The sequence below is a fragment of the Metopolophium dirhodum genome, chromosome 9 (genome assembly GCF_019925205.1).
Source record: "Metopolophium dirhodum isolate CAU chromosome 9, ASM1992520v1, whole genome shotgun sequence".
Taxonomy (NCBI): Eukaryota; Metazoa; Arthropoda; class Insecta; order Hemiptera; family Aphididae; genus Metopolophium; species Metopolophium dirhodum.
In genome coordinates, this window is record NC_083568.1 from 9,120,613 (window position 1) to 9,135,371 (window position 14,759).

Consider the following 14,759-nt stretch of genomic DNA (forward strand, 5'->3'; position numbering starts at 1 on the left):
CTAAAATAAAAATCTATTTTTTGATAAATAATTATAAATAATAAATGCAATCATTATATTCATTATTAATAATTAGGACGGGAAATTTAATAAATATTACAACTGCAATGGTGGTGGTTGTTTTTTCCACTCTTTTCATGTCCGCCGAGTATACTTTTCAGCCAAACTCATAATAATTGCTGGCGTTCTTATATCCGACAAATTTAGTCTGTAAAAATAGTACTACCGTTGGGCATAATTTGTATATTTTATCATTTAAGGTTTACAAACACTGGATATGCTGATCCTAGCACACAATTATCTCAAACATATACCTGCCAAAGTGTTTCGACATTTGCCACTACTGAATTCGTTGGAGTTGGACGGAAATCAAATATCGAGCATTGATGAAGAGGCTTTTTTCGGTTTGGAAGGTAAGAACGTGATTTAAAAATAAAAATAATAATATATTATTCAAAACATTTTATGACAAAACGACGAAAATTACAGACGACTTTTCGTATACGAGGCAGGTATAGTTGGTAATCATGTCCGCCATTTTAAAAGATTATATAAGTAATATATTTTCGGGAAACTCTGAATGCCTTGAGTGATGAGATAATTGAATTTTCATCACGCAGTTCTCGACGACCATAAAACATATAATAATATATTATGAACCACTCGAGTACAAAAATATTTAAGTAGTTGTTGTCGCGTTAAGCACATCAAAAGACGAATATGTTTACCGTACTCGCAAAAAGTTCAAACATAACGACGTGTAAAGGTAATTCAACAACAACAACAATGACGACGACGACTATAAATCCGACGCCTTATCGACGTTTGATGATCTACACCGATACGGTATATAACGGTAGAAAACATAAGCGCCAAAATTAGATAAGAAAAAAAAAGTTATATCATACGAAAGCGCTAAAATCCTAGACATGTGTGCCACGGTTAATGGATATTAATTAACAGATATTAAATTTAGAACTATATATTATATTTTAACAATAAGATTGAATATCAAAAAAATCAACCGATTTATTAAAACTATAATTTTATAACTTACTATAGTTTAGTAATTTATATTATATTTTCTGACAATTTTTTATAAGATCGACCTTTTTAAACAAATATTTATATAAAATATTAATTTTGATGCAAATGATACGTCATTTGTGCACCTTTGACGCTTTTGTCATATTATGTTGGGTACAACAGATATATAATATTAGATTGGCGCTTGTCCGACAAGTTTTGGCGCAAATGATATGTCATTTTTGTACCTATGGCGCTTATGTCATATAGCCGTATATAGTTTATCGATAAGGATAATAATTATATAGCATTATAAAAACGACTAATAATACGCGTCCTGCAGAGGTATACCTATGTGTACAATAGTAATCGTTAGGGGAATCATATTTTTTGTCATCCGTCGAAATGGTTATCATTTCGATATCATGTTGAGGAAGGTAGGTACGTGCATAAATTTTAAATATATGGATCCGCCACTCCGCCTACACACCACGCGTGTCGGGAGTATTTATATATTTCACATTACCTACACTCCGGTTACACTTTAACACGACTACGGTATAAATGATTATAATATGCGTATGAAATAAATTCAAATGTACCTGTTTAATACGTACTGCTGCAGCGATACCGAATAAATCAGACCGGGATTAAGGTCCATTGAATTAATGTTCTTTTGTCGCGACGTTTGCATAATATAATCTTTCGGCGGAAGAAGATTCCGAATTTATGCGAAAGGAAATCATATTATAATATTGGTGAATTTACTTCTTGCGCGTTGTTTATTGCACGAACAAAGTGAAATAAAATATGTAAAACCGCGACAGTCTAATGTAATTGTGGAATATTAAACAATAATAACGTGGAGACAAAAAAATTGCCGAACCGCGAAATAATGTGAACGAAGGATTTTTTCTCGCTCGTTATAATATTAAACTAAGCGGTCGTAAATTTCCCGGCTAAAAAAGCCGTTCGGATCAACATCGCAGCTATCATGGTAGCTGGTATAAGTAATCGCTTTTACAGCGGTGTGTGTAAACATTTGTTCGTATACCTGAAAAATTCCCACAAGAACAGTTTCAAAACTTAGACAACGGAGATAATTCGATCACGGATAAGAAAAACGCATATCATAGACAGTTTTCAAGTCGAAAATCACTATACAATAATACACTGCACGCTGTACGATATAAATATAAACAACGTTTTGTCGAACAGACATTATGGCTTTTTTTGTTTTTAACTTTAAGCCGTTCAGTTTCCTACAGAAGTTTAGAGTAATATATTATAAGATATAAGCACACATCGAGTTGAGATATGCGGGCGGCGACGCTGAAAAGGCGGTGAAACTTAAACACGACTTAAAAATTGTCAAAATATCCGCACAACCCTCCCACACGAAAATATTTAACGGTCGACGGACGATTTATCTTAATTTTTCCTTATAACCACCGGAAGAGTTAGAAATAAAAAAAATACGAGAAATTAACATTTTCTAAAGTATTATAACAAAATATAAAGATATTTTTTACATAATTTTCGATCTGCGGTTGCTCGCGCTCCCGATTTAATACCTAACTCTATGCATGTACATTTAATTAAGCCAAACTAGTTAAGTGATTTCCTCATGGTTTGCATAAATTATGGACTGCTGATTTCCTTATCACTACTTTTTGGAAACACCGATATCAGAAAATTGTAAATACACCGCCCGAAGGTAATAAATTATTCATGAAATCAACACTGCTAAAAAGTATACAATAAGGGTGTAGGCGATCCCCCATCACCTCACCCTTCACATACACCACTGGTCCAAGAATTTCCACATTTTCTAGAGGGTGCTGGTTGGTTTGAAATGTGCAATTGTCTGAGTGCAGTTCGACAAACACTCGAATTCGTAATATTTATAATAAGAAGTAGCGTAGATTGGTGTGTCTAATTTTAGGTCACTCGAACCACTTATTCGAACCACTTATTCGAACTACCCTCGGCAACGCAACGAGCACAACTTACATAATTATGTAGGTAATTTAATTAGAAATCGAATTACAATAATATTAGAACGCACATCGACGTCACGTCAAAGTCTTTATATACAGAGTGATTTTCAAAGCATGCTCACCCCATTTTTTCTTCAATAATAAGAGTCATTCGAAATCTGGTTTTTGAATTTTAAAATATACTTTAGATAGGTATCATATTTTCAAATTCTTGAAATATTTTGTACTACTTAAGGATAAGTGTCCTGTGGAGATACAAATGTATGCCTTTCAAATGAGGAACCCCCTTTTTTACTGCGAATTATTTAGCAGAAAATGTCGACGCCTGAAAATCGAAATTCAAACCAATGAAAGTTTTTATTTATTTAGCTTAGTAGGCCCGTGAAAATGGACTTAGAAAATATGGGGGCCATGATGATTAGCACATTTTAGTAGTTAATATTAATCTATAAATATTTATAGTTTATAAAAATGGTCCAAGTATAATAAATATTAGATATTTTTGTAAAACCATTTTTAAAGTCTAATTTATCCTCAATGTAAACATTTTATCGACTAAGAAACTACACGTTTAAATTTTTACTTAGACTTATCGAATGCAGTTTTTAAAAAAATTATAATACCAAATAATCTACAGTAGAAAATGTGGGTTTTCTCTTTTGTAAAACAGAAAATTGTAGCACCGTGGTACGCTTCAGAAGTATAGCATAACAATTCTCTAGAAAACACTTATGGTCTAATATTTAAAAATACCGAAAATCGTGCTTTGAATAGATGTATTGTTAAAGGAAAAACTGGTGCTTGGTGAATCACTCTGTATATAATATTACGAATTCGAATATTATAATATTATAATCTCGCGAGTGCGATGCGATAAGTATAATCGATGTGTGGTACTCATTATTCACTAGAATGCTACTGCGACGCACAAACCGCGTTGACGAACGATGATGAATTGAGAATTTTTTTTTCATACAATATAACCCCGAGATCTCAACGCCGTTTTGTAAACGTATATACCTATACCTACCTGATCTATAATACATAGGTACCTATATATGTGTGTGTGTGTGTGTGTGTGTGTGTGTGTGTAAGGAGAGAGAGGGTGAGAGAAAAAATACTCGAGCCGCAAACCGGGGGCTTATATATATACAGAAAAGGCGGGAAAAAACGTATAAAAAAAAGAAGCTCGTTAAAAATAAATTACGAACTCCGCAGAAACGGATTTACAACGAACGCCGCGGCGTATTCTCTGCAAAACGGACGTGTCAAAAGCACTGTGAGGGGGTTGGGGGAGAGGGGGGACAGGGCTTGTCCGTTTTCGTCCGCTTTTCGTTTGCGGAGAGAGCTCGAACGAGGTCCGGCGCGGGCGAGAGTCGTGGAGACGTGTACGCTCGGTGGTACGACGACAAAGACTGCTGAGGGGTGGTCGGTCGGAGAGACGGTCGGTTGGTCGGTGCGGCACGACCGGAGGGAGACCCGCGAGTATTATAATAATAATAATAATAATAATAATAATATTTAGTTGACGACCACCATGATCTCTTTTTTCGGGACACGCTTCTCTGCCGGTATGAAAATGAAATATGATGTCGCGTTCTCGGCACTTCTCTTCCGGCGAAGAATTCGGAACAATATTCGTCTACCGTGATGGGCGCCGCGACGGTCTAGTTTGTCGTCGCCGAATGTAGTGCCACTCCGTTAAAGTGTATATCATTATGAATCGTATTATACAAGTCTCGTGTCGTGAAACGTACGAATTTAACAGTATTTTTTAAAATATCAAGCACTTGAATTCGTTTGAGAAGATTTGAGATTTTAAGTATATACAAACATATTCCCGTTGTGTCCTTCCATTAGTCACCATTATACGTCATAATATAATATTACGATCGGTTGATATTGAGATATTTATTTATTGTCCGTGTATTCTGTACACAACTAATTGTACACGGAATTACAATTTGTTGCTTTTTAAATTAAAATATTGGTAGGTAGTAAAAATAAACGTCACACATCACAACAGAACATTCAACGTCTCATTCACTTATCTGATACAATATAATATTTCACACAGGGAATGTGTTTTAAGAACAAGACCTTAAACACACCTTTAAAATAAGAACTGTTGTCTCCTCCACAAGCCTAGGTTTTTGGATAAAATCATTTAAATAATTTTTATTGTAGGTATGAACATTTTTTCTTAAAACGCAATAAAGTTGTTATTATTATATTATACAAGACATCTCCAATCAATACATTTTTTCAAGAAGCACTTAAAAATCTTTAAAAAATTAACAAAAAATATGTTTAGATCCGACTTCAATATTTGTATAAGTAGTGAAAATATTGTTAAAATCAAATTTGTATGATCTAAAAACTAAAAATTAAGCTTGGAGATGTCTTGTTGTTGCACTAAGATAAAAAACCAGACACTTCCATTTTTATGACATCATATAAATGGAGATGGCATAAAAATGATCCATCAAATGTCAACAATAACGGAAAAGTCTTGTTTTGCACTAAAATAGAACCAGATATTTCCATTTATATGATATCTCTGTGGGTATTAAACAATTTATTTTGTCTGGGTGTTGCACCAAACATAATTTTATTTGAAATGTTACACCTAAAAATAAAATAATCAAGTAGTAAGTATGTACAAAGACAATTTTTAATGATTGTATGTTATATGACTTTTAAAAAATAAAAAACATTATTTTTTTTTAAAATATAATCAATGTTGCAATTACATTTTTAGTTATTATGTGTGTAACAATCTATTTGATCTTAATTTTATTTCAAATGATATAAACTAAAATAATCAAGTACTGAGTATGTACAAAGACAATTTTTAATGATAATAATATAATACTAATAACAATAATTGTTATATGACTTTTAAAAAATCAAAATAAATTATTAATTGCCTATTTTGTTTTAAAAATAATCAATGTTGTAAATAAATTTTTGTTATCTGTTTATCAAATCTGTATATTTATCCTACTTTTAGCTCTAAACAACTTTGCCGAGGATATAGGGAGTTTGCTTTAGTTTATTTTTGACTATTTTACCCCGGAATTGTTGACTTTTAACAATCCATTAGATTGGAAATTTTTTCCTCGGACATCTTTACCCAGATTTGCCAGCGAACTACAGTGTCAACAGTTTATTATAGGTACCTATTCGGTTACAAACTGAAAAAAAAAGGTACCTATAGGTATATATATATTGGTATAAGCGAAGCACACCACTCCCACACCGCCCTACACGTGTGTCATCGTGTGTCCGCCGATCGATAAAAGTGTAATTATATATCGTTCCGGCCTACGGTCGGTGCACCTCCTATGGTCCTACCATATTATTATTACAGTGCCGTTAGCTATGGTTATACACCGCGTGGTGTAGTAATATAAGAGTCGCAATAAAACCATGTATTATGTCACTTTACGACCAGCCATTATCAGTTGGCTCGAACGTGTAGGTACACGAATATATATTATACACCTACGTGCGTGTGTTTGTGTACGCGTTTTAGTTCTCGTTGACTTAACGACGGGCCATAAACTTTTCCCGGAGGGATACATTTGTCCTAGGAACCCGATTCCCATTTGAAACTCGAAAACTACTTACCCGCGTCGACTTTAGCACCAGATATCACCAGCAATTATCTGCGCAAAAGGGACGTTTTTCTGAGCTGTCGCTGAATGAATTCGTGCCGGCCGCGTTTTCCACCAGGCAATTCAAACTTTTTTCTAAAAATATTTCTGATGTCCCGAACGTAAAAACGTCTACCGGACGTTAAACGAACTCAGTGCATTCTTAGTACATATTATATTGTATACCCATCACAATCATAACATTTCCTACTTCAATTGTATTATGTCAACAAAAAAGACGTCGCAATCATACGCTATTCGTACGGGACAAGTCGTTGTTTTCTAGTCGATTCCGTTTAAGTCATTGTTTATTTTTTAATGGTATTGTTAAAAATTCAAAGCATTTACCGTTACCTATATTAGTCTGTTTTTAAACTCTAACAAGTTACACCAACTGAATCCTAATTGAAATCAGAGTACATTTTCAGTTGATTACAATATCGTTGGCTCGAGATGTATTGATACAGTTAAAAAAATGTCTAACCCTGGAGAAAACGTCGAACGTAGAAAACTATTTTTCTTTCGTACAATCGTAAACCATAATCGCAGTCACTAATAATGGTTTAGGGTTTTTTGAATAAACAAACGAATAATTTATATTAATACAAGACGCGTAGGTATATGTCCTGATGTTTTGAACAGACTACCAGTAACTAGTACCTACCTACCTACCTACTTATAATATAATACGGTAATATTATGCGTGTATGGTTTTTTTTTTATGGTTTTTTAAACTGTACTTTGCATATTCATGCAGTTTTATCCTCCGGCATTAAACCACGACGAACTGCTGTGCACGTGGGTACCCCTATCCCTTGATCACGACCACAGTCGACTTACACGCCACCGAGCTTATTATAATATATTATATTATTATTATGACATAACGCCGAACACGCGTCAACCTCGCGGCGCGTGCATCGTCCGCATAAAAACATAATAATATTATATAAGACTGCTAGATTTCGGGCTGAATACGTAATCAAAGGCCGACGCCGACGTCCGTCTCGCCTCAAATTAGGTATCCGCCTTAAATAGTAATTTATATTTATAAAGCCCGCGTGTGTAACTAAATCAAAAATCGTAGAAAGGTAGCTGGTAGGTATGACCGCTATTCGCGTTTCTCATCCGGCCAGAATTCACCGCCTCGGGCAAATAATTCACACTTGTTGTTCGGTCTCGCAAATTTATATTCGCCAAACGACGTCGAATTCCGAGATGTATATGGATCGCGTACGAGCCCTGTGCCGGGGGGTAAGGTGAATGATTTATGTTAAGCTTTACGGCCGAATCACGTCTGGTGGTCGTGGTGGGCCTCGGTCGGTACAGCGAAACGGACACTTATTTATTTTACGGTAGTTGCAGGTGAATCTACGGCTTCCTACTCGGCCGAGCAAGTGCTGACAACGATTCTTCTAGGTGTAAGACGGTGTGATGCGTTCATATTAGGCGCCTACCTATCTACATATTATAAATTATGCAAGGACGTAAATTGTGTAAAATTGTATGCGTCGTTTTAAAAAAAACCCCGTAATAGAAGATGTGGTAGGCTTGTACTTGTAGTGAAGTATTAAATAATACACTCAAATTATGTTGTTATTGTAACCGATATGTTAACGACCACGTCTCGGTCTTATAGGTACTGTGATAATGGATAACCGTATTTGTTGGTAGGTTTCAAAAACATATAAAAAATGGATTGATACCGTAGAGAGAGAGAGAGAGGTCCGAGGATAACATTGTTAGAAAAAAATAGCATACAACTTAAGACCGTTTATACCCATTAATAGCGAGAGAGACAAAGAGAGGAAGGCAGGGAAGTGAGAGAGATGGATAGAAAGGATTTCAACGACAAAGATAACAACATATTAACATATTCAGAAAAAGATAGCTTAAACTTTAGGTCCCATCATATGCACAGGTATTGACTATATTTTTCTAACTTAAACTTATAACACTAAAACAGATTATTGAAGAAGAAAAAGCGGGTGAGCAAGTTTGATGAATTTGCAGTATAATCAGCGACATTAACCAAGCGCAATAAAAATCATTATTAATAACGGCCACTTTTTTCTGGATGATTCATCTCAAGCACGATCCCCCGGGGCTCATCGTTACCATTATTATAATAAATCTATTCAAACTACGAGTTTTGTCATTTATAAGCATAGGTAGGTAAATAAAGAACATAATATTTTCAATGATTTATATTTTTTATACCATTCAACAAGTATAGTGTTCTGCACGGAAATACAAACTCCGTTTTCAAATTAAAACCAACCTATTTTTTCTGTAAATTATTAGACATCCAATTTTTTTTTTTAATGTTGGTGTTTCTGAATTCTAAGTGAAAATTCAAACGAGAAGTTTCCGATTTATTAAAATGTAAATACAAAGAATAATAATCCATAAAAATGGATATAATATCTAAGTAAGTAATATTAGATCCAGTATTTATTATAGTCATGCAAAATATGTAAATTATAGTTGAAATATATTAATGACTATGATTTTGTATATAACAAAGCCCCGATGTCTTCCACGCCCGTTCATGGACATATCATTATTCATTGGACCTATCATCATTAGTAGGTAATTGCTCTATCGAATTTCGATTTAGATACATCAAAGTTGTCGAATAAATTATCAGATTAATAAACATTTACAAGAAAAATGGGTAATTAACATTTGATACAAATAAGTTGACAACTGGACACTCCTTAAATAGCTAAACGGTACTGTGGTTAAATCTAAGAATTTGAAAAAATTACGATTTTTAGTACGTATTCTCCAAAAATCAAAATTCGAATTATTTAATTATTAAAACAAAAAATAGTGGTGGTAAATCGTCCTGTAATAATTTGAACTAAAATGGTCGTATGATTTTTTAGGTTTTCAGACTATCATTTTTTTTTTATAAACATTTTCAATTTCGTGTATATCTACAAAAGTAAATAAATAAAATTCTCGATGTCGTAAAAATATGTGAAGTATTGTCACTTGTGCCTCCACCACTCGTAGTTTTTAAACTAAATAATAATAATATACAATTTAATACGCCTATTATACGTAAAACTATCGGTTGGGGTATATAGGGGTGGTGATTGCAGATAAATATTTTACACCATGATAAAATGAAACAAAAACAGTTATTACTGTTTTTAAAATCAAAAACCACTTTTATACTAAAATGGATTTCGTTTCTTTGAAAGGTTAGGATATGGACGGCTTAATTATTTTAAAAACACAAAAAACGGTGTGCCTGCATCGCGTTATTATTACGTGAAAGAAAAAAAAAACGACTACCCAAATCAGACTTTTAAATATTATCGACAATAGAATACAATTAATTTACAATGGAAAACAGACACAAATGGAAAATCCGTTTGCGTCCGATCTGCGTACAACACACACGCCTGCAGACGTCACATATTGTATCTGCACCTGCACATAAGGGTTACACCATAAGGGTGGTTCTTATTTATAAGGTCAGAATTTTTTTTTTTAATTGTACACGGAGGTTTTATAATTATTTAGAGGTGTATGCGATTATATATACGTTTTACAAACGATGTGCCGTTTTAATGAATCATTGAACATTAATCCGTGCAAACAATAATAAATTATTCCGTTGCTCTGTAAATATTGTGTGCTTTTAGACGGAAAAGCCGCTGTCTTTGTTTCATATGTTTACCTAAACTCTCGAAAGACCGATTCCCAGGGCTTGTTGTGATTTGTAAACGTACATGGTTTTTGACATTTATGATACTTATCGAACAATAACGTACCTACATCTGCAGTTACGCCGTTTATCCTCGTTACCCTGTACATTGTGCTGCAGACTGAAGCGAACCGCTGCAGTATAGATCAGTGGCGTATTTAGGAATTTTTCATTTTTTCACGTGGGGATCCGCGTAATTTTCCGACGACACAAACCTGCCGTGGGTTGGGTTTATGATCCCGTGAAAAAAATTTGACATCGTTACGGGCCAATGAGGATGCTCTGGACCCCCCCCCCCTCCGGAAAAAAGGCACTGTAATTGTTGAACGATGCCGTTTTGCCGGTTAAAAATTAATAAATGTACACAATATTTATTGATAAACGAGCGCGAACGGATATCGAAACAGTTTGTAAACAATAACATAATGATATTGATTTAACAAATTTTCAACAATACGATGACACACCCAACGTATTGTACAATACAACAATAAAATGCGCGAGGAAAATATAACAATAATTATTGTGCTTATGCAGCTGGTAATAGTTGTATCGTCATCACTCATCACATACCCATTACGAACGATTGTACAGCATACGTTTCTTGAAGCTTTCCGTAATAATATTTTACTCTAAACCTGTCCTGTTTGATCAGTGGTGTAGGTTTAATGTATTACCATGGTTGCTGTACATCCCATCTATAATGGCCTAGACGGGGAGACGTCAGTAACTGTTATCGATAAAGTCCATTTTATTTTGTCCATCCGAAGAATTTAGTTATTATACACTATACCTAACAACGATCGATTTTAATTATTTTAATTTTATTGATTGTATTTAATGTTGATTAAAACGTTGACTAATTCGCGTTGATCACACGAAGTCACTTTAAAATAACAAACAAACAGATGAAACGTAATTTATAAAAATATAAAATCTAATTGATAACTAAAATAATGGAGACATCTTTTTTTCTTCAACTTTGCTCTGCAAGTTATTAAAAACGTAATATTTGTTATGAAAATTAAAACGAGTGAGTTAAATTTTATATAAAACTATTATGATATTGTAATTATAAAAGTTTTGAAAATCCTTTATAGTATCTGTATAGGTACACTCGACGACAGAACATGTCAATATTGCCAAATAAATAATGTAAACCTATACCTTTTTAAAGTGTATTCTCTATAAGAATAGTTCTAAAAGTTTTCCAACTTTAAGTCTTGTTTGCTTTGGTCTTTATAAACAATGAGGAACATTTACCTAAGAATACCATTTTTAGGATGAGAGAAATCATTACCTATACGGCAAAATAAATAAAAAAACATTTATCTCTATTCTCTATTGTAAGCGCTGTTAAAATAAGAACACGTCAAACTTGGAACTTTATGCAATTCAAACGATCAGATATTCAGGTTGATTCCTTCATTTTTCCTCTAATAATGAATTTGTTCAAATTCTGATATTCTGAATTTTAAAATATACATTATAAGGCTATACTTTTAAAAACTTCGATCTTTTATACCATTTAATGAGTATTCTGTGAATGTACATACTTATATTTTTCAAGTTTAACAACTTTTTGTTTTAAGTTCTAAAGGAGATGACATTTTTGAAAATTGTTATGTATATAAATCAAAATTTGAACGAGTTATTCCTAAGTTACTAAACTTTAAGTACTAAAAATAATGGTCCTTAAAAACAATTTTACATTAAATATAAAACATAAAATGTAATGTTTAGTCGCGTAAGTGCCTACTTATCATTTTTGTTAAATGTTTACAAATAATAAAATTCTAATAGATTAATTATATTGTTTACTATAATTTTCAAATCACCAAAGGTCCCCAATTATCTTAACCTCTTAACCTATATCAATCGTGTACAGTATTATTCTTAATATCTAAAGTTTAATAATTCAGATGACTTTTGATTTAGAATAAAGGTGCATTAAACTATTTAAAAAACTCATTTCCATTGCGCAGAATGTCAACGGACCATTTGTTTTCTTTCTCTAATTTATGCGCAACATATATATATATATATATATATATATATATATAACGCATTCATGCAAAACAGTTTTTTTATGGTTTTTGAGTAATCTTGAAGTAAAATTACCCTTCACAAAAATAATTGAGAATAATATTTTTTTGGTGGTTTGACTGACATTTTATTTTGCCTAAATATTGTCTTAAAAAAATTTAATATCCATTTAAATGTACAAACAAAAATGTACTTTTAGTATACGAAAAATAAAAATACAAAACCGAAATGTCATAACCTTATAAATAGTATTTTTTATAATTTTTGTATTTAATGATTTCACATTAAGATTACTCAAAAATTGTAAAAAAAATACTATATTTTGTGAATGCGTTTTGTCTATGATGAAGGGAGGGAAAACAAATAGTGCTCCGACATCCTCTCTACATGTTTACAATGCAAAAGAGTGGTTCTCATTTGAAAAAAAAAGGAAGTTTGTATCGCCACGGGACACTCTTTAAATTGCATAAAAAAATCAAAGTATTTGAGAACATGAGCCATAAGTGTACTTAGAAATTAAAAAACTCGTGAATTTGAATAAATTCATTATTAAAAGGAAAAATGGGGTTTAGGTTAGCATATTTGGTAAATTCCCCCAGTGCATGTATATAAGTGATACAACTTTTTTTTCATATTTCATTGTACATATTTTACCTAACAAAAATAAATCCTCTTTTACTATACCTTGATATAAAAAGCATAATATGAATTAAATCTTTAGATTAAAAACGTACAGTAAAAACAGTAGTAAATTATTCAAGGAAGTAATAAAGCCCAAATACAATTATAATACATTACATAATATATATAGTGGATTCAACAATCATTTTCGAATGGAGATTGCGTCTATATAATATATCATAATAATTTAATTGTGTAATTGATAATTATACTTCTTTCAAAATATATGGATGTACAAGGGACCGCTTAAATTGTATTAAAAAAAAATGTACTAATGGATTTTAAAAATGTCCTCAAAATATGTTAACATTGATCAATGGTAGGTATAATATTAAATTGCACAATAATAATTTCTCACCCAATTAACATCATATAACTAATTATTTTTATAACCGATTGCAAATTTATATTATACTTATTTTTTATTTGAAACACTCGATTATAAAAATAATTCAATGCCCTTAATTGAAAGTAAATGGCATTCTACACAAAAATGACAATAATACTTCAAGTTGTACAAGCCGTTAAAATAAAAGTACCTGTCGCGTTATTGTTACATATGCCAAATGTTTTTGTAATTTTTTTTATAAAAACTATGCATATTATGATAAGCTGAGCTCAATATATTTTCAACAAACAATTATTTAAATATGTCTCAAATGTTTACCAAATGTAACACAATTTGTTTGGTTTAAACTTTTAATTTTCAAATCACGAATGTGTATTAAAAAATTTATTTCGAACAAGGTCGATAATAATTATTGTGTTCTTTAATATGAAAAATGTACTTTGAAATAAATATTTTAACACGTTTTCATTAAACAGTTTTAATTTAAATTATTTGTAAACGGTTTGTTCCAAAATAAAACCCCATACAAAGGCCATAATATGTAATATTACATTATAATGTATGAAAAATTCGTGAAAAAACATCGTCTAAACTGATTGTATTATATTTTAAACAATCTTGAATTCAATGTAAATGTTTAAATGTAAATATTACTAAGTAATTAATGTTTTACGGAAAAGGTTCAATTATTGTTAAATATCCATAGGCCATAGATTTCCTATTCAAATATCTTGATTTTAATTTCCTGAGTGGCCTGAGGATGATGTTGGTTTTACAATGACGTATCCTTTTTCCCCAGAGAACATCTTTTAGGGTGATAAAAGATTCGATGTGAAAGATATCGATGTTATGTCAATTACATAGAAAATTGACACAGATTGCACTTAAGTGTTGTACCTTGGGTTTGACGTAGAAAATACGATGCTACACGGAATATTATGTACTTATATAGTAAATAAAAAATACCCATAAATAATATATCATGCCATTTTTCGCTAACAGTTTTTCGTCGACAATATTATTGTGCACTGATACGAGTTTGAAAGATTCCAATTTTAATCGAATTCGATTAAGAACTCGGTATTTGTTTTAATTTTAATTCCTATATCGTAAATTGTCATCATAGCTATAAAATAAATTAAACCGAAAGTTGTTACGCTTAAACACCTATGGTCGTTGGTATTACAATAGTTGATCGTTCGATTTATTTTTAGGGTCCTGTAACTGAACAACAAACAAATGATATAGAAGGTTTTATGGCTTCCCGCCAAACACTA

At 32.1% G+C, this 14,759-nt stretch overlaps 1 protein-coding gene across 4 annotated transcripts in view; it reads left to right on the forward strand.

Moving 5' to 3' along the window:
* The window catches only part of LOC132951701 (leucine-rich repeats and immunoglobulin-like domains protein 2), a 141,500-nt gene that overhangs the window by 115,908 nt on the left and 10,833 nt on the right, over positions 1 to 14,759 (forward strand). For all 4 annotated transcript variants that reach the window (XM_061023583.1, XM_061023584.1, XM_061023585.1 and 1 more), the window contains one exon: positions 261 to 413. In XM_061023583.1, the coding sequence (XP_060879566.1) occupies positions 261 to 413 (153 nt within the window). The remainder of the gene's footprint in view (positions 1 to 260; positions 414 to 14,759) is intronic.